Genomic DNA, 26,910 nt, shown 5'->3' with positions numbered 1-26,910 from the left:
TTTGTTTGGTTGTTTGTTTGTTACAGTATCTCTGAGCCCAGAGCTCACCAACTGGGCAGACTTGCTGCCAGTATGCTCTGGGGATCCACCTTCCTCCCACCTCCAGCACCAGGGCCAGAGTAGTGTCGTCATGCTTAGCTTTTTATATGGGCAGTGGGGATCCCAACATCGTGCTTATGAGGCAAGCACCTTACTGAGTTGTCTCCTCAACTCCAGTACTTATTTTTCAAAACTAGTTGATCATTTAAATAAAAATGATAAAATGTCTACATGTGAAATACTGTATCTGATTCTTACTTCAAAATTATCTAGAGTATATGTGGGAAAAAAGAGGGACAGAGCAGGACCCGATGTCAAGTGCTATCTAAGTGAGCGCTACAGGGACTCAATTCTACTATGTGCTCTGTATACTCTTATATGTTCAAAATCACGTAACATATAAAACTGATTTGAGGAAAAAGAAAGGAAAGTAAGAGGATTATTTTTTAGATACAGGATTTATTATGTAACCACAAAAGAACAGTTCAATATTAATCGGTTAAAATAATTCATACTATTAAAGGATTAAAAATAATATGATTATATCAAGCTGTTGTAAAAGCTTTTCAAAAAATTCAGGAGCCATTCCTGCAAAACCCCAAGACTGAACATGATAAAGCATGTGCACTTTACAAGATAAGTGATGCTAAGCACTGACACCAGAGGCAGCTCCACTGTTATCCAGCTAGAGAGGGTACCTGCTGCTACACTGTCAGCATGGCTTTAATGGTGCTGACTGATTCAGAACCATTAAAAACAAAGAGACAGGCCAGGTGAGAGGGCTCAGTGGCTCAGGGCACTTCGCACAAGCCTCACACCCGCATCTGATCTCTGGTAGCCGTACTGAAGGAGAAAACCAGCTCCTGAAAGGTGTGCTCTGACTTCACACGTGCACAGCACACGTTCTTCCAATAATAAAACACTCAATTATGTCATAGCATATGTGTCCCTACATACATGTGCCCTGCACAAATAATATACAAATGTAAAGAAAAAACTCAAAAACAAATAATGAGATAATTATCTAAAAAATTCAAGGCTGTCAATGGTAAGATATCACATTCTTGGATGAAAACACCCAATGTCAAAATATATCAACTCAATGCAATTATGCGCATTCAAACAAGACCTCTGCTTGGTTTTTGAACTTGATATAACTCTTAAAATTCATATGAAAGAAAAAAACATGAAAACTGCCAACCAAAAGTCACTAAAATACCCACAGATGGTATTTTCACAGCACATAATTACAAGGACAGTGAAAGATGCGCAGATTATCCACCCTGGCCTGCTGCAGAGATGGTAGATGGGTAGAGGAGTTTGGGAAAGTAGTCAGTAAAAGCATTTTAACTAGCAACTTCTCCCCTAGATATTCACCCGTGCCCATGTCACCAGGACACAACTCCCAGGAGAATCTGTACATGGATCAAGGTAGTAGCTGCATTTAATTAACACACATCCTCCTCTCGTATGCTTTAAACATCTCTAGATTACCTACGATAGTCAACATGATGCAAATAATGCTATACTGTATTATTTGGCGCCTAATATAAATATGGCTGTATATGTTCATACAATATTTCCCCTGAATACTTCTGGTCAGTTGACTGCGCAGACTGAGAATCCACAGGAAAAGGGCCAATCATATAAAAACGTGTACACTAATCTTCAGCGCACTATTTAAAATGCACGCAGACAAACAAACCAACAGCCCAGAAACTGAAAAACAAGATAAGCAAAATGTGCTGGGCCTAGAGGCCCAGGTCTGTAATCTCAATTAACTGGAAAGTTAAGGCAGGAGGAGCTCAAGTTCAAGAACAGCCTAGGTAACTTAAGCAAGACACTGTCTCAAAATAAAAAATAAAGAGGGCTGGGAATGTAGCATGTAGCTCAGTGGTAGACCTGCTGCCTAGCGTGCATGCTAACCCCAGTACAAAAAAAAAAAAGGGAGAAAGATAAGCAAAATGTGATCTGTCTATCCAACAGAATATTACCACAAAGAGGAATGAAGTAGTAACACGTCCTAGACCTGAAAATACTAAATAAAACAATGTCAAAAAGGACCAGATATTTTATGACTCCATTTACATGAAATGTCCAGAGTCAACAAATCTATAGGCACAAAAAGATCAGTGGCTCTCTGGGATCCAGAGATCTGGGATTAGTAGCTAAAGGGTATAGAGTTTCTTTGTGGGAGTAAAAAAAATGTTCTAAAATTAATTGTGATAATGACTGTTTAACACTGTGAAGTGTTCCAAATAATTTCAGACTTTCAAAAGCTGTCAGTGACACATGAACACACGATCAGATCAGGGGGAAAAGTGACAAATTCAGAATAGATACCAGTCTCTTTACATCTGTGTTTGCCACCAACTATCAATTTTCCACACAGTTATCACAGTTCACTTTTGTGTTTTCAGGTCTCATTTTATTTGTGGCTTCTGGGAGAATCTCATAGCAGCCCAGGCTGGCTGCAAACTCACTACAGCTTCTTCTAATCCTCCTGCTTCCCTCTTCCAAGTGGTGGGATTACAGGGGTGTGCACTACGCCTGGGTCTATGTGGCCTCAGGCATGCTAGACAAGCACAGTACCAACTGAACCACATCCCCAGGCCTATCAGAGGAACTTCTGCAAACCTTTCAAAGATTATAACACAGTGAAAAACAGCATACTGTGCTGGACTGCTTGTCTACCATGTGTGAGGCCCTAAGTGGAAAAGAAGTTAAAAAACTTTCACAACTCAGGGCTGATTATGTAGTTTTCTATACAAAGCCCAGTGTTCAATCCCCAGCACCATGGAAGTCTGCCTGGGCTATGTGAGATGAGACCCTTTCTCATTAAATAAAATAAAAAATTTAAAACACCTGTTGAAAACCCTCTGGCTTGGCCTCCCATCACACTCAGAAAAAAACATTCTCACTGGCCCTCTATGTGCTGCCTATTTGGAAAAGAAACTAAGTTAGATTCCTCACTCATGTCATATGTAAAAATAAACCTCATCTGGCCGGGCGGTGGTGGCGCATGCCTTTAATCCCAGCACTTGAGAGGCAGAGGCAGGCGGATCTTCGAGGCCAGCCTGGTCTACAAGAGCTAGTTCCAGGACAGGAACCAAAAACTTCACAGAGAAACCCTGTCTAAAAAATAAAAAAAAAAAAAAAACAAAAAACAAAAAAAACCAAACCCTCATCTGATGTACTAAAATATGGTCAAAAATCTGGTCAGATGCTGGGCGGTGATGGCACATGCAGATATTTGTGAGTTCGAGGCCAGCCTGGTCTACAAAATCAGTTCTAGAAACCTTGTCTAGAAAGACGCCTTCCCCCCACCCCCCCCCGGAAAAAAATTTAATCAAAAGCTTCTTCAGCATTATGATCCAGAGGTCATAATGGGAAAAATGCAAATACAGATTTTTTTTTTTTAAAAAAAATGCCCTCAATTCTACACCACAAAATACCATATACAAATAGACCAAGGCAGAATGGAAAAACATGTAAAACAGACAACAGGTTTACTATTTCTGTAAATAAAAATAAATAAAAATTAAAGGACAAAGTATTAAGTACTGGAGAGTTGAGTCAGGGATTAGGAACACTGGCTACTCTTCCTGAGGATCCAGGTTCGATGGCTCATAACCATCTACAACTCCAGAGGATGCACTCAATGTCTTCTGGAGCCCATGGACACCAGGCACACACATGGTGCAAAGATATACATGCCACAGACAGAACCCCCATACACACAAAATTTTAAAAAACAGATACATGTCAAAAAACTTTTTTTTTTTTTTTGCTTTTTTGAGACAGGGTTTCTCTGTAGCGTTGGAGCCTGTCCTGGTACTAGCTCTTGTAGACCAGGCTGGCCTCGAAGATCCACCTGCCTCTGCCTCCCGAGTGCTGGGATTAAAGGCGTGCACCACCACTGCCCGGCTCAAAAAACATTTTTAAAGGACAAAGTAGCGGCTGATGAGACAGTTCAGTGAGTCACAGTACTCATTGTGCAAGCACAAGGTCTTGAGTTCGAATCCTCAAAGTTAAGACTGGTGTTCCTGTAAAGTCTAGAAGGGTCAAAGACCATCAGCCTAGCAAAAAAAAAAAAAAGAAGCCAGTCATCTCCAGGGTCAGCGAGAGACTCTCAAGGGAATAAGAGTCACTGAGGAAGATATCGGGGTTCTAAGAGCATGTGAGAGAGCGCATACCACCCACACGTGCGTGCACATACATTTCTTTTTAATCTACAAACATTAAAACAGGCTGGTAATAGGTTCAGTTGGTAAAGACCTGCTGCATAAACCTGGTGACCAGAATTCAATCCCCAGAAAACTGGAAGGAGAGAACCAACCTCTTCATGTACACCATAACAAGAACACGCACATGTACACCACAACAAGTGAACACGTATGTGCGTACACACATGGAATAATAATAAAGTAAAATCAAAACTTCAAATATTTTAAAATAAAAATTTAAAAAGACAAAGTACATAAGCCGAATACAGAAAAAAAAGCTACAGTCAATAAACATTTGTGTAAATGACAACAAAGACAACTATTTAAAAGAATTAAGCTGGGTTTGGTGGTGCAGCTTCTAATCTGAGAATTTAGGAAGCTGAGGCAGCCTAGGCTGAGGCCTTAAAAATGTAGCAAAAATTTGTCTCAAAATAAATAGGGGACCAGAGAGATGGCTCAGTGACTAAGAGGACTAGCTGCTCTTCCAGAGAACCCAGGTTCAATTCCCAGTACCCACATAGCAGCTCACAACCATCTGTAACTCCAAGGGATCCTCTGGCTTCCACAGGCACTAGGCACACATGTCACGCGCGCGCACGCGCGCGCACACACACACACACAAGATCCATTCACATAAAATAATTAAGTTAAAAATAATTAAGAGGAACCAGGCAGTAGTGACGCATGCCTTTAATCCCAGCACTCGGGGGGCAGAGGTGGATCTCTGTGAGTTCGAGGCCAGCCTGGTCTACAAAGCGAGTTCCAGGACAACCTGGGCTCTTACAAAGAAAAACCATGTCTTGAAACCACCCCCATCCCAGCCAAAAAAAAAAAAAAGAGAGAGAGAGAGAGAGAGAGAGAGAGAGAGAGAGAGAGATAAAGGCAAGGAACAGATAAATTCAGACATACAACACAGGCTCTCGGCAGAAGTATGAAACAGACACGCCATTTGCCATGCTTCAGTGTGAGCCAGGGCGGAGCCATGAGCAGAAATGCGCTCAGTAGAGAGAAGCTTTGCAGTGTCTCCCGGCAAGGACTGTAGTCGATCCCAGAAAAGCTCTCCCGCCTCTCCCTCAAACATGCCCTAGAAGTCAGAAAGAAGCTCTGCTTGTAGAACTCAAGACAGTCCGGAGCGAAGATAACAGACCCCAGGCAGGCAGGCTGGCAGAACTGTCCACAACTGTTCACACCAACACACAATGTACAAAATGAAAGGAACAAGGCACACGAGAAAGAGCCTGGCAAACAAGAAAGCCTACGCCGAGAGTGAGACTTCCCAGAAGGGAATCATAAAATAGACTGAATTCATTAAAATAAGAGCCAAAGATAAACCAAATTAGATCAAAAAAAAAAAAACAGGGCGAAATAACATTACACGTTGACAGTTGATACTGTCAACCTGGCAGAATAGAACCACAGTAGACAAATCTCTGGGTATGCCCCTGAAGGGGTCTTCAGATTAGATTAACCGAGGTGAGAAGATCCACCATAACTGGGGTGACACCATTCTATGGACTGAGGTCCCAGACTGAATAAAAAGACTCTAGATGCCATGATGGACTGTACTCTCAAACTGTGAACCAAAAGACCCCTTCTCCAAGCTGATTTCTATCAGGTACTTTTGTCATACCAATGAGAAAGGATAACAGAAGATTCAATACTTAAAATATAAACAAACTTTATTTGCATGTTTGAGATTCTGAAGATCATAGGCCAGTTTTATGTAACACAAGGTCTGTTAGCTAAGGGTAATGGTTCATATCTGTAATCCCAACTGCTGTGGAAGCAGTAAAAGCACCGCAAATTAAAGGCCAGTCAAGGCAGTTGATAAGAGACCGCCTCAAAATTGAAAGAAACAAGCTGGGCGGTGGTGGCGCACACCTTTAATCCCAGCACTCAGGAGGCAGAGGGGAAATGGGTAAATTTCTCTGAATTCAAGGCCAGCCTGGCCTATACAGTGAGTTCCAGAACAGCGAAGACTACACAGAGAAATCCTGTCTAAAAAAAAAAAGAAAAGAAAAAAAGAAGAAAAGAAACAGCTGGTACAAACGGAAGGGCATGTGAAGTACACCTCCTGGGGATATGTATCTACCGCAGTATTCCACTGCACCAAGAAGCCACATTGAGTTCAAAAAAGAAACTGTAGAGGAGAGGTCAACTTCAGGTATCAATCAATACTCAGGAACCATTCACCTTGATTTTTCCTTTGTTTTGAAACATGTAGCCCAGGCTGGTCTAGAATTTGCTATATATGAAGATGACCTTAATTTTCATTCAGATCCTCATGATTACCCCAGATACTGGGATTACAAGCATACACCGCTAGACCTGGTTTAGATGGTGTTACCAACCAAACCCAGGGCAGTGTGAATGCTAGGAAAATACCACCAAATGAGGTATATTCCCAATGCCAATCCTTTTCCTTTTAAACCTTAGGTATTTATTGTGTGCATGTGCCATTCTCTCCTGCTACCATGAGGGTCATGGGACTGAACAAGGGCCTCGGGCCTCATTAGTCACCCACCTTTGTCTGTCCATCTGTCCGTCCGCCCGCCTGCCCACCCACCTATCTACCTACTTAAGTATTGGGTTTTTTTTTTTTTTGAGACAGGGTTTCTCTGCGCAACAGTCCTGACTGTCCTGGAACTAGCTTTGTAGACCAAGCTGGCCTCGAACTCACTGAGATCCGCCTGCCTCTGCCTCCCAAGTGCTGGGATTAAAGGTGTGCACCACCACTGCCCAGCAAATCTTATTTTTTGAGACAGTCTCTCACTAAGACCTGGGACTTCCCAGTTAGACTAGGCTGGCAAGGAGAGGAACACCAATGACTCACTTACCTCCTTTGCCTGCCCTCCCCAACCAGGGACCCAACTACCTCCTCTTCCCACCCCCTAACCCCTGGAACTTGCGCCACTGGACCTGATTTCTTAGAAAAAAACTCAGATTCTCACGCTTGCCTACCAAGCAATTTATCAATGGGGTGTTGTTATCTCTCCAGCCCACTAAAGATGAGAGTTTTAACATCCACAAAATTTCCCTGTAAGAACTGCTAAAAGACGCTTGTAAAAAACTTTAAAAAAATGGAAACTGCCAAGTGTATGAACACATGACTTTACTTAGTGCTCAGGAGACAGAAGCAGGCAGACCTCTGTGAGTTATGGACCGGACCACATAGTTCTGGAAAGAAAAGAAGAAAAGGGAGGGACAGAGAAAAAAAACAGATAAACAACAAGACACGGTAAACTACAATCAATCTACAGGAACCAGAATAAATAATGACCATAAAGAATGAGGTCAGGGCTAGGATCTGACTGCCTAGAAGCATGCTAGCTATGCTCAGTTCTGTAAAAACAAAACAAAAAACACAACAGAGATCACTTTATGCTGGGGGGCAGGGGGTGGCGCACGCCTTAAATCCCAGCACTAGGAGGCAGAGGCAGAGGCAGAGGCAGATGGATCTCTGTGAGTTTGAGGCCAAGCTGGTCTACAAGAGAGAGAGACCTGCTTTATTTTGGGAGGGTAGTAATACAGTGATCTACTTTGAAATATCTGTCGATTCAAATACAAATTTTAAAAGGTAAGAATCACCATATAAACAAGAGACTATCAGTTTACGACAGAGACAAAAAAAAAAGCAAAGCAAAACCACAGTAATACACATACAGTAGCATACTCAAAAGATGCAGGAGTAGGGATGTTTCATGGTTAAGAGTACTTGCTGTTCTTGCAGAGAAACCAACATCCACAAGGCTGTTTCACAACCAAGCCTTTAATCCCAGCACTCAGGAGGCAGAGACAGACAGATTTCTGTGAGTTAGAGGCCAACCTGGTCTATATAAGCTAGACAAGGCTAAACAGCGAAACCTTGCGTCAAAGATAGACAGACAGATAGAAAAAGATTTTTTTAAAATTAACACCACGTATAAACTTACCAATCAAATCTTAATTTGAATTTTTAAAAGATATCCAAAATCGACAACAGAAAGGATAAATGTTAAAATTAGAATACATATAGTCAGTTAATATGAACTGAAAAAAAGTGTTTCAAAATATACAGAGAATGAAGCTGGAGAGATGGCTCAGCAGTTAAGAGCACTGGCTGCTCTTCCAGAGGATCCTGGTTCAGTACCAGCACCCACATGGCAGCTCACAACTGTCTAATTGTAGCCCCATGGGATCCAGTGCTTTCTTCTAGTATGCAGGTATACATGTAGACAAAAGACCCACATACATAAAATAAATAAGTCTTAAATTACACACACATACATGTAATATAACATATATTGACATAATTTCATCAACACTGAAATGCTGATATTTGATTTCCATGTGTTTTGGTTGCAGCCTATCATTGAAAATAAAAATGAGCAAAAAGTACAGCAACCTCTCCCTAAAATAGTTGTTTGTAAATTACGTCATTGTTTTAGTGAGGGAGTGACAGTTCTGCTCCTGCCGCATTTCCAGCATGTAGCATCCTGCAAGTACTCAGCCAAATTCTACACTGGCTCAACACACCGACTACAAAAGACTCAAGATCACAAAAAGGGAACCGGACTACATAATTAAATGTTTCTTTCGTTGATTCAACGATATTAACAATAATGCTGAAGAAACCAGAAATAAGTGGAATTGTGCATTCTACTCTTTCTTCTGGGATTTCCAGTTTGTTTCTTCTGCCATTTCTTCCTTGATGCCACAGTTGAGTCACCGAGTTCAGCTGAAGCTCTTCGCTGCCTTGTTAAAACACCTCCCTGAACTTTAGCACTTGGCCCCTTCCCTGTCCAAAAGTCAGTTCCCGAGCTACAGTGGAACAAGTGGAGAACAAAGCACGTACCTTCCGTCTTTCAGGGTGTTAACGATGAATCGGTTGACCTGGCAGATACAGTTGCTGGCCAGCTGCCCCTCCTCGACAAGGGGGTTCAGCTGTGTGGCCAACATGAATGCTGCAAAGCAAAGAGAGAACTTCAGCCCCCAGTCTTTATCTGAGAACTGATCACGGGGAAAATCATTACACACAGCTCTTTAAAACCCCTCAGCCTGCACGAAGTGTAGCTTTGCCCCGTGTTAAAATCATCGGCTGGTCCTATATGTTATCTATTTCTCGATGACACCAGATCATTTTTACTGTCATTCCAGTTTCTTGGGGAAAATGAAGGCGATCTTTTCTAGGTCTTTAATGCCGTGACTAGAGACAACAGGCAAATATTCTAGAAGCCATCCCCGCTCCCAATCTTCTTTTTACAGCTTCTAAGATAGAAATAAAACTCCTGAAAAAGTAAGTACAGGATGGCTCACCCATCACACTCACAAAATGTCAATACTATCCTCAGGGAAATTAATCAAAGAAAACACACAACACCAGTTAGAGAAAATTAATTAATCTGAATGGCAGCTTTCCCCTTCATCCAGTCTACTGTCAGACCGGCTCTCTGCCAGCACCAACGTGGACTTCAGGTGCTCAAAACACCGCAATCAAAGGGCACAGTGTGCTGCTGCTATTCAAGTATTCCCAGAACCTAGATTTACTCATCGTACTCACAGGAGAGCGTGTTCAATCCATCACTCATAAGCAGTCGATACCGGGGTGGACTATTCCCTGTAGTAATGGGACGGATGTTCTAGAAAAGTTGATAGAAAAGCTGATTCATTAACCAGGCTGTCAGCCTAATCCCTAAGGGTAAGTAAACCTAAGTGGCAGAAGAAAGGGCCTGCCGTTAAAACAAGACGAACTGCTTGCCCATCCTCCTGACACCTAAACACAAATGAAAGAAAATTGGATTGATGGTTTTTCCCACCAAACTCTCTCCACTAACATTATTAAAAACAAAATAAAACCGAGGTATCAATAATTGTGTGTTCTCTCTCCTGTATCTCAAAATTATGTATAAAATGGCACCTAACACACACAAGGAACTGTTTAGGGAACATGCAGAAAATGCAAAGTAAAATTAAAAATGGAAAGAAAACAATTTCCCTAAAGCAACTCACAGCTGGTGTAGACAGAAGCAGATAGGACAGCACCTAGCACCACGTGGAAAGAATGACTGGGGCAGAGCAGACACTGTCCTGGCCTGAAGGGGGCAGGGGCAGCTTCTGAAGGAAGCTGACTAAGCAAACAGAGCCCAGGAGGGGTGACTATCTTCACCTGTTTCAAAATCTGCACAAAATGGGGCTAGAGAGATCGCTCAGTGGTTAAGGGCACTGGCTGCCCTTCCAGAGGACCCGAGTTCAATTCCCCACACCCACAGAGCAGCTCACAGCTATGTGATGTAGTTAAATCCCAGCACTAGAGAGGAATATAAAACAGGAGAGGATTCCTGGAGGCAGAATTGCCATTTTCGGATTGAAGTAGAGCTAAGAGCCAGTGGCAGGCTGCTTTGCTTTTCTGGTCTTCAAGTTGAACCCCAATATATGTCTCTGGGTTTTTATTAATTCTGCTACATCCTGTAACTCCAGTTCCAGGGAATCTGATACCTTCACATGGGCATACATGAAGGTAAAAACACAAATGCACATGAAATAAAAATAAATAAGTTAGGCCGGGCGGTGGTGGCACATTCGTTTAATCCCAGTACTCGGGAGGCAGAAAAAATTGGGAGCTCAATGAGTTCGAGGACAGCCTGGTCTACAAAGCAAGTTCTAGGATAGTCAGCACTTTACACAGAGAAACCCTGTCTTGAAAAACCAATAAACAATTTTTTAAAAAGCCAAAGGAATGATCCTGGAGTCTCTCTTCTGATATCTGAAATCCACATTACATTTTAGAATCTTAAATAATGGTTCAATTAATTAAAAGAAATTTAAGTGGTAAAGCTCTTCAAAAAATGTTAGTATCTATTTGTGTGTGGGGTGTGTGTATGAGAGAGAATGAGTGTAAGTGGATTCTGGGAATGGAGCAGAGAAAGTGCATGTGTGTGTATATGTGCGTGTACACGTGCGTGTAAGAGAGTGTGTGTTCTGGGAAGTAGACAAAACTGTACGTCTTTCATCAAATGCAATTTCTAATTACATATTAGAGCCGAAACATTTTTGACCTGCTTCAAACACATGCAGGTACTTACAATGACTTGAAGGACAGGCTTTATGGATGTATCTCCCTTTTGCATTATGGTCTGAAAAAGAAAAAAACAGATTCTTATGAAAAAGTTGAAAAACAACTTAAAGATTTTATTTATTAATTTTGGACAGTTAGCTATTTAGAATAAACTAGAGATACTATCATCATAAGAGCTTGCCCTGCCAGGACCATCATGATGGCTCGGTGGGCAAAAGTGTGCCTACACATGTCTGAGAACCCGAGATTGAACCCAGGAACTGGGAAGGAAACAACAAACTCTTGAAAGTTGTCTTCTGACCTCCATGTGCTCTGTCATGTGTGCAAACATGTCACACTAACAATAAGAGAAAGCCAAACTTCATTTAAGAGAACCTGTCAGAGGTAACAATTAGAAAAGTTTTATCATTGGACAAATTCATGAAAGTGCCACTTTTGAAAGAAAAGTACATTAATTTGTGTTTCAAAAGTAGTGCTGTTTTCTTGGGGAAACTGGAATGTTTCAACACTTACATTATCTACCTTAAGCTTTATTATTTGTTTTTCTAAAAAATATTTATTTATTTATTATGTATACAATATTCTGTATGCATGTATGCCTGCAGGCTAGAAGAGGGCACCAGACCTCATTACAGATGATTGTGAGCCACCATGTGGTTGCCGGGAATTGGACTCAGGACCTTTGGAAGAGCAGGCAATGCTCTTAACCGCTGAGCTATCTCTCCAGCCCTATTTGTTTGTTTTTAAAACTTGATTACTGGTTTAAAGATAGGGTCTCATGGAGCCCAAGTCTGCTAAGTCCCTGCAGAAGACTTCTAGCGCCCAATACTTAAGACTCTTCCCATGAAATCAGTGGTGATAGTACATAATAGGGAATGGGGGACCACCTTTGCTATGTATCTCTAGTTGATCCTGAGACCTTCCTGTCTCGGCCTCCAGTGCTGGAATTACAGGTGAGTGCCACCACACTCAGCAGGAATATGAATTTTTGATCAAATAAAACATATCAAACGTGGAAGATCTGTTAAGTGTAATGAGCCACTGTTTTCCACATGACTAATGCATGCTAACAGAAACGCACAGCAGAGCGTGGTCGCACATGCCTGTAAATCTCCTATATTTTTGGTTGTGAGCCTAGCCTTTAATGGCTGAGCCATTCCTCCAGGCCATGCCTGTAAATCTCAAGACCCAGGAGACCGAAGCAAGAAGATCATGAGTTCAAGACCAGGTCCTACATACTTAATGGATATTGTCAAACGCAAAAGTACCTCAAAGGAACAAAATTGGTGGTGTCAACAAACCACATACACAAAAGTAAACCCAAGACCGGGCTGTATGCTTGACAATGCCTGGTGACCTGAGTTTGAGACCCAGAACCTATGTTTTAAAATGTTCCATGTGGCGGCAGATGCTTGAAATTCCAGTGCTAGTGAGGTAAAGACAGGCAGAAACCTTGGGCTCACTGGCCTGTCAACCAGCCTAATATACTCGGCAAACTGCAGGTCACTGTGAGAGACCCTGTCTCAAACAACACCCAAAGTTGAATTCGGGTCTACACACCTATACACATGGATCTGCATACACACGCACACACAAAATAATTAACTAGTTAATTAACCAAGTTAACCTGAAATGTCACTGGTTTAAAAGCAAATCTAAAATTTTAGAAATTTAGGAGAAAAATATGAGATAAAAGATTTGAAGCCTAGAGATAAGTAAAAATTTAGAATACGAAAGTGCAATTCAGAAAAGGAAAACCGGAGTTAAAGTCTGTTGTGAGCAGCTACTTGTGTGCTAAGAATTAAACCTGGGTCCTCTGGAAGAACAGCCAGTGCTACAAACTAAGCCGTCTCTCCTGCCACCATCCTCACACCTCCAATCTCAGCAGTCACGAGGCAGAGGCAGACAGATCTCTGTGAGCTTGAGGCCATCCAGTTACACAGTGAGACCCTTCCTCAGAAAGGGGGAAGGAGGGAGCGGGATCATTAAAAGACGAAGCCAATGAGATGGCTTAGGGGGTAAAGGCACTTGCTGCCAAGCCAGGTGACCTGAATTCAAACCCTAGGTCCAATTTGGTAGGAGAGAAGCAATTCATGTTAGGTGGCCCTCTGACCTCTACCCATGTTCAGTGGTACATGGGTACACACTCACATACATAAAGGCTTTAAAAAATGGAAAGGCAACTTGGGGGTGTAGCTTAGTAGTTGAGTTCTTGTCTAGCATGGAGCTCTGTGTCTGACCCTTAAAACCTTAAATGAAAAGGCAACACAGTCTGAGAAAAATAGTTGTGATATTTATATTTAACAAAAGACAAACATAAATACTTCCAATTCATTAATCTTTCAGGATCTGCTCTTGTTCTATAGCTTATGCTAGCCTGATCCCTCAGCTTCTCCTGAACTGGGGCAAACAGTCACATACTACCACAGGCTACATAAAACCAAATTCAAGACAACAAAAAATGTGGACACTTCACAAGCTATACAAATGGACGATACAGACACCAAAGGATGTTCAATGTCATTCCTAATCAAGGAATACAGATGACAGCGAGCCAGCATTCCACGCACACATTCATCTGGATAGCCAAACAGAGAAGGACAGCACCGGCAACAACAATCTCCATAAACATGCTGGAGAAGCTGGGGACTTCTATCAAATTAAGCATTCAGTTACCATATGACCTAGCTGCTGCACTCTCAGGTATTTATCTGTAAATATCTGGATTATTTTACAAACACAAGGAATTTAATACATATTACATAATTTATGTATATATTATGAATAATTTATGTGATATATTAAAATATTTATATTATAAAGATCTGTACATAAATGTTCAAAGTATCTTCATTTACAATAGCCAAAAAATAAAAATAAAGTTGGGCACAGGCCTGCAGTTCCATCTACTTGGCAGGCGGAAGGAAACAGGAAACGGCTGAGGCCAGGAGTTCAAAGCCAATCTGTAGAGTATAATGAAACTGTTTCTCAAAAAAGAACCAAAGCAAAACTGAAACTACAATTCCCCCACTGCCCCTGTACTTTTTTGGGAGGGTCTCACATAGACCAGGTTGGCACTGAACTATGTAGATAAGTACTAATCCTCCTACCTCTACCTCTCAAGTGCTGAGATTGCTGACAGACCAACCACCACATTAGAAGTTTTGTACAGTGCTGGGATTAAACCTAGGGCTTTATATAAAGTAGGCAAGCACTCTACCATCTCGGGACCTTTTTTTCTTCATACTTTGAGATAGGATCTTGCAGCCTAAACTGGCCTTGAACTTTCAACCTCTGCCTAACTTGGTTTACAGCTATATGACTATTGTTGTTTTTAAATCTTTAGTCATTGTGTGTGTGTGTACAGCTCAAAGGACAACTTGCAGGAGTCAGTCCCTCCTCTTTCCACCATGTAGGTGCTGGGGATCAAACCCTGATCTCACCAAACTTGGTGCTTTACCCACTGAGCCATCTTGCAGGTCCCCCATGGACAACTTTTTTGAAAAGTTATTTCTTCTGGCTTGGGTGTGATAGTTTACATTTGTAATCCCACCACTCCAGAGGCAGAGGTAGGAGGACTACCACAGGTGGAGGCCAGCCTGAGCTAAGAGAGGTAGAGGCCTTAGACTCCAAGGCCAGACCCTGTTTCAAAAACACTGGGTCAAAAAATAAACAAAAAACAAACAAAACACCAGATCCGCCAGGCAGTGGTGACACCTGTCTTTAATCCCAGCACTTGGAAAGCAGAGGCAGGTGGAGGCCAGGAGTTTGAAGCCAGCATGGCCTACAGAGCGAGTTCCAGGACAGCCAGGGCAACACAGAGAAACCCTGTCTTGAAAAAAAAAATACACCAAAAAAGCCACTGGGCAAGGTGAAGCAAAGGGCAATGATTTCATTAAGCACCTTTCTATTCTGTTTAACTTTAAACTCACATGCAGATTATTACTTTATTGTTCTTAATTTAAAATGTATTATAAACACTCAAAGGAAAAATTTTCTCTGAGACATATCGTAACACATACACTTAAAAGTACCTTAAATTGGGGCTGGAGAGATGGCTCAGGGGTTAAGAGCACTGGCTGCTCTTCCCATAGGTTCTGACTTCAACTTCTAGTACTCTAATGGTGACTCACAACTGTCTATAATAAAGCAATCTGATGCCTTTTGGTATGCAGATGCCCATGTAGACAAAACATCCATATAAAATACATAAACAAATCTTTTTAAAAAGTACATTAAAATTTTCAAATAACATTACTAATAAAAAAATCACAAAGCAACAAAATGTAAGTCAAGGAAATGAGCAGTTTATACCTCTTTGCATTTTAACTCCTTTGGCTGTAAAATGTGACATTAATAAGAAAAATAAGAACTGATATTGGAAATCATAAAAATATTAATTTCCTTGTCTTTTTTCCCTATAACTGAATTATGTAAATATATACACAAAGGGCTGGCCAGAGGTATAGTTTAGCAGTAGAGTGCTTGCCTAGTACGCATGACTGAGGTCCTGGGTTTGATCTCCACTCTTGAGGACAGTAAGTAAATAAAGAGTTTTGTACTTATCCTATTTATCACAATAGTTCCAAGCATAACCTCATTTTATGATAACTTCTGCCCCCAATAGTTGCATTTTCTGCTATTTGCTTATCCAATGGGGCTGGAAGCTTTTGTGCTAAAATGACACTTCTGTTAGCTAGTAACCAGGTAACCAGGGGCCTGCACACTCCATCACCATCAACACCTTCATACACTACAGAGCCCATCAAGGTCCAACACGCCCAGCACTCCAGAGGTGAAGCAGTGATCTCTGTGAGTTCAAGGCCAGCCTGGTCTAAAGAGAGAGTTCCAAGACAGGCTCCAAAGCAACAGAGAAACCCTGCCTTGAAAAACCAAACAAAAAATTAAAGTATCATTTGTAATTTGTCTTAAGGATACAAGGTGGCAGCCATAATGTTGATCAGGATCCTAGCTTCAACAGTAATACAAGCCTAAGGTAGTCAAATATTCCCTTGATTCTGACAACTGCTTTTCCCCTTCTTATTTTCTTCTAAGCTGGTTCTTTCCTGCCCTCCCACCTTTGTCCCTTTCTTTCTACTGTTTCACTGTTCATACAACTAGCAAACACTTATTAGGCACCTAAAACTTGAAGGAAGGGAAATGCAAAGTGGCTGCAGGCCTCACAGTCTCTACAGCCTAGGGTAGGAAACACAAAGTAACTAATATTAGTCAAATAAACGTGCCTTTACATCTGTGGTGACTACTGCATCAGCAGGCAAGACACACAAACCCAGAAACTGTCCTCCCACCAGCCCTGTGCAATGGGTACTCAACATTACCCTCATTCTTCAGACTAGGGAAAGCGTTCAGAATGGCGCCCAAAGTCATACTATAATAACAGAACAAAAAAATTTACAAATTTCAAAATGAATGAATTCAGTCCAGTTACTTTGCCAACCAACTCAGGAACAACTGAGCTGAACTGGAACATTCTGTTAGCAAAAGAAATAGCAATGGCCTCTAAGGCAAGAATTTATTTTAAAAAAGAAAGACAGAAAGACAGACAAGGTCTGGCAAGGGGACAGTAAGCAGAGACTGTGGGGACAGAGTGTATTGACTGGAAGTGACCAGTTCAGACGACAAATGGTTGTTCCAGTGTGGATGGAAAGCAGATGACTCAGAGATCTGTGTGCAGTTAAAATAATATGTCAATTGAGCCGGGCGGTGGTGGCTCAAGCCTTTAATCCCAGCACTCGGGAGGCAGAGGCAGGTGCATCTCTGTGAGTTCGAGGCCAGCCTGGTCTACAAGAGCTAGTTCCAGGACAGGAACCAAAAGCTACGGAGAAACCCTGTCTCGAAAATCCAAAAAATTAAAATAATAATAATAATACTTCAATTGGTGACGGACTAGGCATAACGTGGGAAGAAGGATTCCTAACTAGTTTAAATTAAAGGATAATGGTGTAATTCATTGGGACAGAGACATCCAGAAATTCAGACTCAGGGCCAGCAAAATGGCTCTGTGGGTGCCTGCTATGCAAACCTGGATACCTGAGTTCAATCCCCAGAACCCAGAGAAGTGGCGTGAGAGAACCAACAAACTTCCAACAACTTCACGAAGTTGTTCTCTGGCTTCCAAGGCTATCCCCACGTCAAGGTATCTATACCTATCTACACAGACACACCCAAGTAATTCTTTCTAAATTCAGACATAACTTTGAGGGTAGCGGGCAGAGACGGTCCTTAAGACAGAAGGTAGCTCAGCAAGAATTAATGCGCAATTGACATGCAGATGAGGGCCTTGAGTCAAGAAAAATATACAGAGGGGCTTGCAAATAAGACAAGGAAAGAGCAGACAACACAGAACTCTAGCAAGCGACTAGTGTGCAGAAACAAGTTTTGGCCAACAAGCCCAAACAATAAGATCAGCTGAAAACTGAAAAACGTCTTTCGGTCAACGTTTTCTCTCGTGAACAGAGAAAAGTCTAATAGGAGTAAAGCGTTAAGAAGAGGTAAAAAAAAAAAAAAAAGAAAAAGAAAAGAAAAATCAAACCGCCGAAAACAACTTCTAGAAAAGTTTGGAGGCGATGGGAAAGGGAGGAAAGACAGGCCGCAGAAGGTAAATAGGTATATGTTTATTTGTCTTATTTTCTTAGGTAGAAGGAACGTGAGCTTGTTTGCGGGGACCGGGATGCCCCGTGGGGGTGGGGGTGAGAACCAATTGACCCCGAGAGGCTTCCCCCGTGGTCACGCAATCTCCTCCCCGCTGCTCTCCGGTTCAACAGCGGCTCCCTCCCCGTCTGCTTTGCACAGCTCCAGGCTCGTTCTACCAGAGCTATCGGCCCCGCTTCTTACCGCAATGGCCCCCTCGCTCAGGTGTCCCGCCATGGCTGCACCGCTAACTCCCGCGCTCGCGCTCCGGCACCGCCCCAGCCTCACTGCCGAGGGTCCCGCGGGCTGCTCACCGATTGGCCAGAGCAGCTCCCGCCCCCGACGTACGCGCGGTGCGAGGGGCGGACCTAGGCGCCGGCAGCCACCGCATTGGCCACCGCGCGGCTAGCGGAGCACATGACCCATCTGAGGCCGGGTTCGAGGCCTAGTGGCGGGATGGAGGGGACTGAGGGCGGGGCTCTGCACTACGGTACAGCGGTGTCTGCGTGGTGCCGCTGAGTTGGTACCTTGCCAGCTGTCGGAAGTTTGCCCGCCCGTTTGGCGGATGGACAGAATGGCAGCCCAGGGGACAATCGGCGGTGTTCCCTGGTAACTCTGCTGCTAAATATAGTCAAAGCAGTAATCTGAGTCCTTCATGCACGCAGTGCGTGCCCGGCGCCCGCGCCAGGCCCAGAGCTTGACACTGTGGGATAAACAAGGTAAATCAGGCTCAGTCCCTGCCCTCAGAAGAGCGTCGTCCGACCTGGGAGTTGTGCCCAGCCTCACCGGAAACGCGATTTGGGCCACACGGGTGGTGAAGCCCGAGAGTAGGGGGAGGAGCGGGGATCGATGAGGCTTTCGAGAGGAGATGCCGTTTAAACTGAGTCAAATATGTGTGGGAATTTGTCAGGTGGATTCCGAGCGAGGGTAGTGGTGTTCCTAAAAGCACGAATGGCCAAAGTACTGGAGAGCCTGGTGTGTTGTCTGTAATCCCAGCCTTTGAGGCGTGGAGGCAGCAAAAGTTCAAGGTCATCCTTAACAACTTCGTAAATTCGAAGTCAGACTAGACTACCTGAGACCCTCAAAAATTAAAAATTTGGGGTCCTGGAGTGGTGGCGCTCAGGAAGTAGAAGCAGACAGATTTCTGCGAGTTCGAAGCCAGTCAGGGCTACAATACTCCTCAAAAAGCAAGAAAAGCAGCAACAAATAATCTGAGCCTATGAACTGAAGGAAAGATCTGGAGATTGAAACAGAAAACTGAAGCACCTTAGAAATTAAAATTTTAACTTCATAGTTGCTGGGGGTGAAGGCCTTGGACATCTAGGATAAACAGGGGTCTAGAAGGACTGGAATATGAATCAAATGCCACGTTTATATAACCACTATCTACCATAGTTTCTCGAACAGTCTTCCAAAGACCATTTCTGAGTGACAGGATGTCCAGTGACTTGGTACCACCGATTATATCTCCTTCCACATATCAACAGCTGTAGAAAAAGACTTGAAGAATTGATTTTGTTGCTTCTTGATTTTCTAGAATTGTGCATTTGTAGAAAGCTGAATCCTTGTTCTCTAACTCTGCAGTGTGGAGGTAGCATGGATCTGCCTGTGGACAAATGGATATCCTACCTGCTTGACAAGTGGGCTTTACTCCCCAAGTCTGTGCAGGACACAGTTTCTACAGCAGAGACACTGAACGACATCTTTCTGCGTTCCTCTTCCCTTCTGCAGTAAGCAAATGGAAACTTGAGGGAAATTTTAATCTGGAAAACGTTCTTGTCATTTGATCTGAAGTTTTATCTTCTGATGAAAAGAGTAGTTTTATGTTTTTATACTATGGGGCGTTGAGCAGTTCTTGTCTGTTTTCACATTTCCCAGTCTGTGATTATAGAATGTGTAGAGATAATTATTTTCCTTTTTTGGTATGTGTTATATTTCAGTAATTTAGTGTCTTGCTGTCGTCCTAAGGCCATAAACCTTCTTGTCCCTCAGAGGATATGTGCTGCAGATCGTGTAGCTGGCCAGAGAAATTCGTTAAATGCTATAGTTGGGAAAGAACCCTAGAAATCATATAGTCTAGCCCCAGTAATTTTCAAATTCTGTGGACTACATTCATCGATAAGCTAGACATGATATGTCACAACCTAGTAAGCATGCATATGTAGAAAGCAGTAGACTTTCCCAAGTTTCGGCTATTCAATGAATATTATTTTTAATTTTTTATTTTCTGAAATTAAAATACAATTACATCATTTCCTCCTTCCAACCTTCCCATGTAACCCTCCCCATCTTGCTCTTGTTCTCTCTCAAATTTACGGCCTCTTTTTTTTTAAGTTGCAGCGTGTGTCTCTGTGTGTTTCTAAATATATAAATACAGCCTGACCATTCCATATAATGCTACTTGTATGTGTCTGAGTTCAGGACTGATCATGTGGTATTGCATGGCCAATGAGGGCTGGCTTCCCTGGAGAAGACTATGTCTCCCACTCTCAACGTTCTTCAGTTGCGTGTAGTTCTTTGTCTAACGTTGAACCCCTGTGAGAAGTTTTTCCCCTTTCAGGTTAACCTTTATATTGGTGTCATCCTTATTCAGGTCTTGTTTAGGCAGCCATGTGGCTGAGTCTTTATAGGTGTAGCTTCCCTGGCATTTCTAGGAGACACGGTCTCAGAGCAGACTTCGTGTGGCTCTAAGAGCATCTTTCCACCCTCCTCTTTCTCCACGTTTCCTGAACCTTTGCTGCTAGAGTTGGATTGTAAAGGTATCCATTGGGGCTGAGCACCACCTGATCACTTGTTCAGTAAATATTATCGGTTGCCACGGAGCACTCAGTAACATTAGTCCTGCACGCTGGAGGCTGAAGCAGATAGACTGGCCTATGTAGAGAGTTCTAGGCCAGCAAGGGCAATATAGTGAGACTCTCAAAAAAAAAAAAAAGTGGTTATTTCAGCAGTTCAAATAATAAAAATTGGAACAAAAAAGTCAAATGACAAAGATCACCAGGAAAGGATGTGAATGTGCGCCCACTGAGCAGGTTCAAGCAATAGCAAGCAAGCTAGTCTGGACCACAACAGAACGAGTTGAGAGTAGAGGGAAAATAGTAGGTAATGGGACAGGTAGTGGGCGCCTGAAAAACAGGTGGCACAAATCATGCCATAAGAAGTAACGACCAGCCGGGCAGTGGTGGCGCACGCCTTTAATCCTAGCACTCGGGAGGCAGAGGCAGGCGGATCTCTGTGAGTTCGAGACCAGCCTGGTCTACAAGAGCTAGTTCCAGGACAGGCTCCAAACCACAGAGAAACCCTGTCTCGAAAAACCAAAATAAAAAAAAAAAAAAAAAAGAAGTAACGACCTCAGACGATCACAGGAACTGACTTCCGCCAGCAACTCAGTGAGCCTGTGAGAAGCTCTTTCCCGTACCCTCCATAGAGTATTTTCAGCTTGTGCAAACCTGAGCAGAGAGGCAGCCAAGCCTGCTTAGGCTTCTGACCCACAGGACTGTGCGGGTAATAAATGGCTGTTATTTTGAGCTGCTCAGCTTGGGGAGTCTGTTGAATAGCAATAGCAAACTAGTTGGTGAGGCTTGAGGGGAGAGTGATGTGAGCTGACTGTTTTCAAGCAGAGATGAGCAAACAGCCTGCAGGATGAGGTTCCTCCAACTGGATGTTCTTCTCTTAGGATGGTTTTACCTGATAAACATTCGCACTTGATTTTAGGATAAGGAGCATTGGTCTTGAACCCTAATTAAGCAAAATAACATGGGTTTTGTTTTTGGCTTTTTTTTGGTGGTGGGGTTTTTTGTTTGTTTGTTTTGTTTTGTTTTTCCAGACAGGTTTTCTCTGTAGCTTTGGATCCTGTCCTGGAGCTAGCTCTTATAGACCAGGCTGGCCTCAAACTCACAGAGATCTGCCTGCCTCGGCACACCCCTCCCTCCCCAAGTGCTGGAATTAAAGGCGTGCGCCACCACCGCCTGGCTGGTGGTAGTGGTTTTTTGTTTTGTTTTGGTTTTGGTTTTTTGAGACAGGATTTCTCTGTGAAACAGTCTGGCTGTCCTGGAACTCATTCTGTAGACCAGGTTGGCCTCAAACTCACAGAGATCCTCCTGCCTCTGCCTCCCAAGTGCTGGAATTAAAGGTATGCACCACTACCGCCCAGCTTACTCTACCGTTATAGTTTTACTTTTGTCAAAAGATGTTAGAAATCTGCTTGCTATGTGAGTAACTATAATAGACTAAAATTTTCTTCCTGGTTTGCAAAGACTAAATACTCTAGCCTTCTACATGAAAAATTGGCTGAGCCCTGATTTCTCTTTTTAACAGTTTTCTATTTAATTTCTTTTACTTTTGTGTATGTGTGTATGGCATACACACGCACACATGGAGGTCAGAGGGCAGCTCTGGGAGTTGGATCTCTCCTTCTACCACTTGGGTCCTAGGATTGAACTCATCAGACTTGGCAGGAAGTGCCTTTAGGTCTGAACAGTCTCACTGGTCCTGAGCCCTGTTTTAAAGACTCACTCTGCTGTGTTAAGGACAGGCAGCAGCAGGAGCTATAGTTAGGGTAGGAAGAAGCATTGGATTCAGAGATGAGTTTAATAGCAGTTCTTGAGATGAGATGTGTTGTGAAGTAAAAGTGACCCCAGGAAGAAAATAGAAGGATGACATTGCCGTATCTGGGGCCCACAGATGGGGAAAGATAATCCACACTTCGTATTTGAGTTGCATGTGTCCAGTGGATACCCAATGGCAATGTCCAAGCATGCTTGGAATTTAAGAGAGAGGCCTGGGATGGAGATAGAAACCTGGGAAAGCTCTGTGGCTTTTAGAGCCGTCAGACTGGTTAAGTCGCCAAGCAAGAATGTGTGGATGCTCACTGCATGTGCTGTGACAATTCGCCTTCTGTTTGCCTCATTTTGAAATGCTAATCAGAACCCACTAAATTCATTTCATGACCCACTGAATCATGACCTGCATTTGGGAAAAAAAAAGAACTGAAAAATGTCTAAAGCAGTCTACAGGATCTGTGGATTCCCTTTACAGAATTTCAAAATTGGTAAGGAACTGATGAAAGTCTGGATAATAAGCAGAATTTGCCTAGATAAATTCGTCTGATTTACTAACAGAATAATGTAATAAACAAGTCATTTGAGTATTTGATGCATTGGCAGGAATACAAATTAAAGAGGGGGTTTGTCTGGTTGTTTAGTGCAGGAGTTCCTCAAGACTGGCCTGGGCTTCCTTCCCGGTCCACTTTGTATTCTCAACTGAGGTAGTTACATTCAGACCAGCGACATCCATTTTCTCTGAAATGTCCTTAAAATATAGCTTAATTCCTGACCTCTTTTCTGAAATTCAAATCTCTAAATCTAGCTAACTTCTTGAAAATCTCAAAGATACTTAAAAATTCAGCATATCCAGAAACAAACACGTGATTTTGCCATTAAAATGAGATTCCCTTCCAGTGGTCCCTATTCTTGTGAATTACAACAGGCTTAGGTTCAGATCCTAACCTAAAAATGTTAGTGCCTGTTCTAGTTTCGTTTCTGTTGCTGTGATAAAATATCCTGGCATAAAACAACTCAGAAAAGGAAAAGGTTTATTTGCCTTGCGATTCTAGGATATGGTCCATGATTTCCAGGAAGTCAAGGTAGGAACTAAAAGCATCTCATCCACAGTCAAGAACAGAAAAAGAATGAACACCTGGATCCTGGCTTGTTGTTAGCAAGCTTTCTCTTTTTTGTTTGTTTGTTTGTTTGTTTTGGTTTGGTTTGTTTTTTTGAGACAGGGTTTCACTGTAGCTTTGGAGCCTGTCCTAGAACTTGCTCTGTAGACCAGGATGGCTTTGAATTCACAGAGATCCACCTGCCTCTGCCTCCAGAGTGCTAGGATTAAAAGTGTGCACCGCCACAGCCTGGCACTTTCTCCCCTCTTATGCTTGAGACCTCCTCCTCGGGGAATGGTACTGCTCACAGTGGGCTGAGTCTTCCCACATTAATTAACAACCAGGATAATCCCTTACCAACATGCCCTTAGCCCACCCCAGTATAGACTATCCCTTCATTGAGACTCTTCCCAGATGATTCTCATTACATCTAGTTGACACTTAAAGCTAATCATCGCAGAGCTATTCTGTATTGAAAAACCAAATTTGTGCGCTAGACTGGTAGGGCATGCCTATAATGCCAACATAAAGGAGGATTGCAAGTTCAAGGTCATTAACAAAGCCAAGTTTGAGACCATCATAGACTACATGAGACCTTCCCTTCATAAATAAGAAAGAAATAACAAACTAACTTATGGTATCCTCCCCCCAGCCTACGTCAAATCATCTTGTAGTGTCTCTTACTGAACTGTACCAACATCTGTCCAGTTACAACCCAGAAACTGACTGATCTCTTTCTTTCCCCATTACACTCCACTTTAAATCTACTCTCAAACTTTGGTTTTGCAGTATATATTGACAAATTTCTTCACATTTCACAAATAGAACTTCTGCTTCCAGGTGGGATATGATAGGTCATAGCAGACAATACTCCCAAGGCCACTAACAAAGTTCTACTGTAGCAAACACATTTTACGGACATCAGATAGCAGCAAGGTCTAGATGTACTAAAATTTCTGAAGGGAAAGACTGCTTCTTAGTGATCACTAGCTACTTTCTTTCCTGGGGACAAATTGTAGACCAAAGAGTGAGGATGAGCCCAGCAGAGTGACCACCCTGGAAGAAACGGAGGTTGGCCGAGCTCTTGGCAGTTATTTAGGTCTGGTCCAGTGGATTGACAGTTGGGCAAATTCATAGCCCGAATACAAAATCGGTTTTCCTCAGTTCTCAGGAACAGAAAGTGAACTAAAAAGGTGGAATAAAATCTTCAGTCTTATAGTGGAGAAGCAAAATTCCACTGCCAGAAAGGACACTTCAGCAAACACAAATGACCTCTGTCAAGACATTTGCCAGATGTTGAATGTCTGTGATGTGACAAACCACAGATCCAAGTTCAGAAGCCCCCAAGACCAAAACTTTGAGGCCTAGAGAAATGGAGGGTTCTTTCTAGGCTCACAAACTAAAGCTCAGGAGGACCATATCCAAGGACCAGTGAAAAACTAGCTATACTGAATTTTGTGGGGTTGTTTTGTTTTTAAAGACAGGTCTGTCGTGTAGGGTAGGATGACGTCAGGTTTGTTCCTCCTGCCTCAGCCTGACTAGTGCTAGTAGAAGGAAACGTGCTGCTTAAACATGAAGACTTTCAGTTCAAACCCTGGTACCAACATATATTAGAGTTCTCTAAAGTGATAGAGCTGATTGAATGAATATATGGTTTTTGCTTTGTTTGGGGTTTGGGGTTTTTTTTTTGTTTTGTGTAGCAACACCCTTTGGGTGTTCTGGAATTCAGTCTGTAGACCAGGCTGGCCCTGAACTCAGAGATCCACCTGCCTCTGCCCCCCCCCCCCCCAGTGCTGGGATTAAAGGTGTGCGCCACGATACCTGACTGATTATTATGGGTTTTAATTAGATTGACTTACAAATATGGTGTGGGTGTTCCAACAGTGGCTTCTCTGACACTGGAGAGACTGAGACTCTAGTAATTGCTCAGCACTAAATTCTCAGCAGGCTGCATGTCTCAGCTGACCCAGTATTCCTGGAGAGCCTTCAGTATTCCTGGAGAGCTTCTGGACTTCCATCTAGGTTGGAAGTTGAACAAAGTTGCTTGTTGTATCAGCAAAGGAATACCTCAGCAACAGTACAGATGAACTTGCCAGCAAGAGTGAAGGCAAACAGGCAAATGACAAAGTTTCCTTCTCCATGTCTTTTTTATCTGGACTGTCACTAGAAGGTACTATCCATATTTAGTGTGGGTCTTCTCTCTTTAAATGGTCTGATCAAAAACTCACTCACAGGGGGTCAGAGAGATGACTCAGAGGTTAAGAGCACTCGTTGCTCTTGTAGAGGATTTGAGTCAATTCCCAGAACTCACATGATAGTTCACAACTACCAGTTTCTCCAGTTCCATGGGATCCATCACTGTCTTCTGACCTCTGTGGGCACCAGGCATGGATGTAGTACACATACATACATGCAGGTGAAGCATTCATATGCATTAAATTAAATTTGAAAATCCCTCTTAGAAATGCCAGCAGCTTGAATTTTAGTTGATTGCACATCCAGTCAAGTTGACAACTAAGATGACCCAGACATGACCGCATCTATAACCTCAGATATTACTTAGATGTGGGATTGGAGACAAGGTGATCCCAGGGACTTAGTAGCCAGGCAGCCTAACTGAAAAAGTGAGCTCCAGATTCAGTGAGAGAGTCCGTCTCAAAAATTAAGATGAAGAAACAACTGAGGGAGACATCCATACATCATCCTCCAGACTCCATATTCATCTGCACACAGAGATGCACACATTCATTCATCACATACACACACAGTAAAATCAAATTAAAAGTAAGATAAGTAGGATATGGTGGCATAGACTTATAATCCAAACACTTGACAGACAGACAGGAGCATCAAGAGTTGGAGACGGGCTGGAGATGGCTCAGTTGATAGGAACATTTGCTGTCTTCCAGAGGACCAGTTTCAATTCCCAGCACTCTCATGGCAGCTCACAACCATCTGTAACTCCAGTTCCAGGGGATCTATGCTGGCTAGTTTTTAGGTCAACCTGACATAAGCTAGGATTATCTGAGCAGAAGGAACCTCAGTTGAGAAATATCTCCCTTCAGATTGGCCTGGAGGTAAGCCTTTGAGATCATTTCTTGACTGGTGATTGATGTGGAAGGGCCCAGTCTGCTGTGGGTAGTGCCCTTCCTGGGCAGGTGATCCTGGGGTATAAAAAAGCAGGCTTAGTACGCCCGTCAGTGGCTTTCCTCCATGACTTCTGCTTTAGTTCCTGCCTGAGTTCCCCCAGTGATGAAGTGTGTGACTTGAGAGTTGTAAGA

At 42.8% G+C, this 26,910-nt stretch overlaps 2 protein-coding genes across 7 annotated transcripts in view; one reads left to right on the top strand and one right to left on the bottom strand.

Annotated features, from left to right (window-relative positions):
- The window catches only part of Rpa1 (replication protein A1), a 55,290-nt gene extending 36,993 nt beyond the window's left edge, over window positions 1–18,297 (bottom strand). Inside the window, exons 1-4 of the mRNA XM_075991678.1 lie at window positions 18,175–18,297; window positions 11,327–11,377; window positions 9,805–9,883; window positions 9,100–9,208 (exon numbers count right to left, since the gene is read on the bottom strand). Coding sequence (XP_075847793.1) covers window positions 9,100–9,208; window positions 9,805–9,883; window positions 11,327–11,377; window positions 18,175–18,207 — 272 coding nt within the window. The 5' untranslated portion in view covers window positions 18,208–18,297. The remainder of the gene's footprint in view (window positions 1–9,099; window positions 9,209–9,804; window positions 9,884–11,326; window positions 11,378–18,174) is intronic.
- Window positions 18,298–18,350: 53 nt separating this feature from the next.
- Window positions 18,351–26,910, top strand: part of Smyd4 (SET and MYND domain containing 4) — a 54,926-nt gene continuing 46,366 nt past the window's right edge. For 3 of the 6 annotated variants that reach the window (XR_012912340.1, XM_075991672.1, XM_075991671.1), the window contains exons 1-2: window positions 18,351–18,689; window positions 19,555–19,700. Coding sequence is in view for 2 of the 6 variants with exons in the window: in XM_075991672.1 (XP_075847787.1) it covers window positions 19,567–19,700 (134 nt within the window). In the remaining 4 variants the exon portion in view is untranslated. The remainder of the gene's footprint in view (window positions 18,690–19,554; window positions 19,701–26,910) is intronic. The other 3 variants (XM_075991674.1, XM_075991673.1, XM_075991675.1) reach the window with 2 other exon arrangements.

The sequence above is a fragment of the Microtus pennsylvanicus genome, chromosome 11 (assembly GCF_037038515.1).
Source record: "Microtus pennsylvanicus isolate mMicPen1 chromosome 11, mMicPen1.hap1, whole genome shotgun sequence".
In the NCBI taxonomy this organism is placed as follows: Eukaryota; Metazoa; Chordata; class Mammalia; order Rodentia; family Cricetidae; genus Microtus; species Microtus pennsylvanicus.
This window is presented reverse-complemented; position numbering and strand designations above follow the sequence as displayed.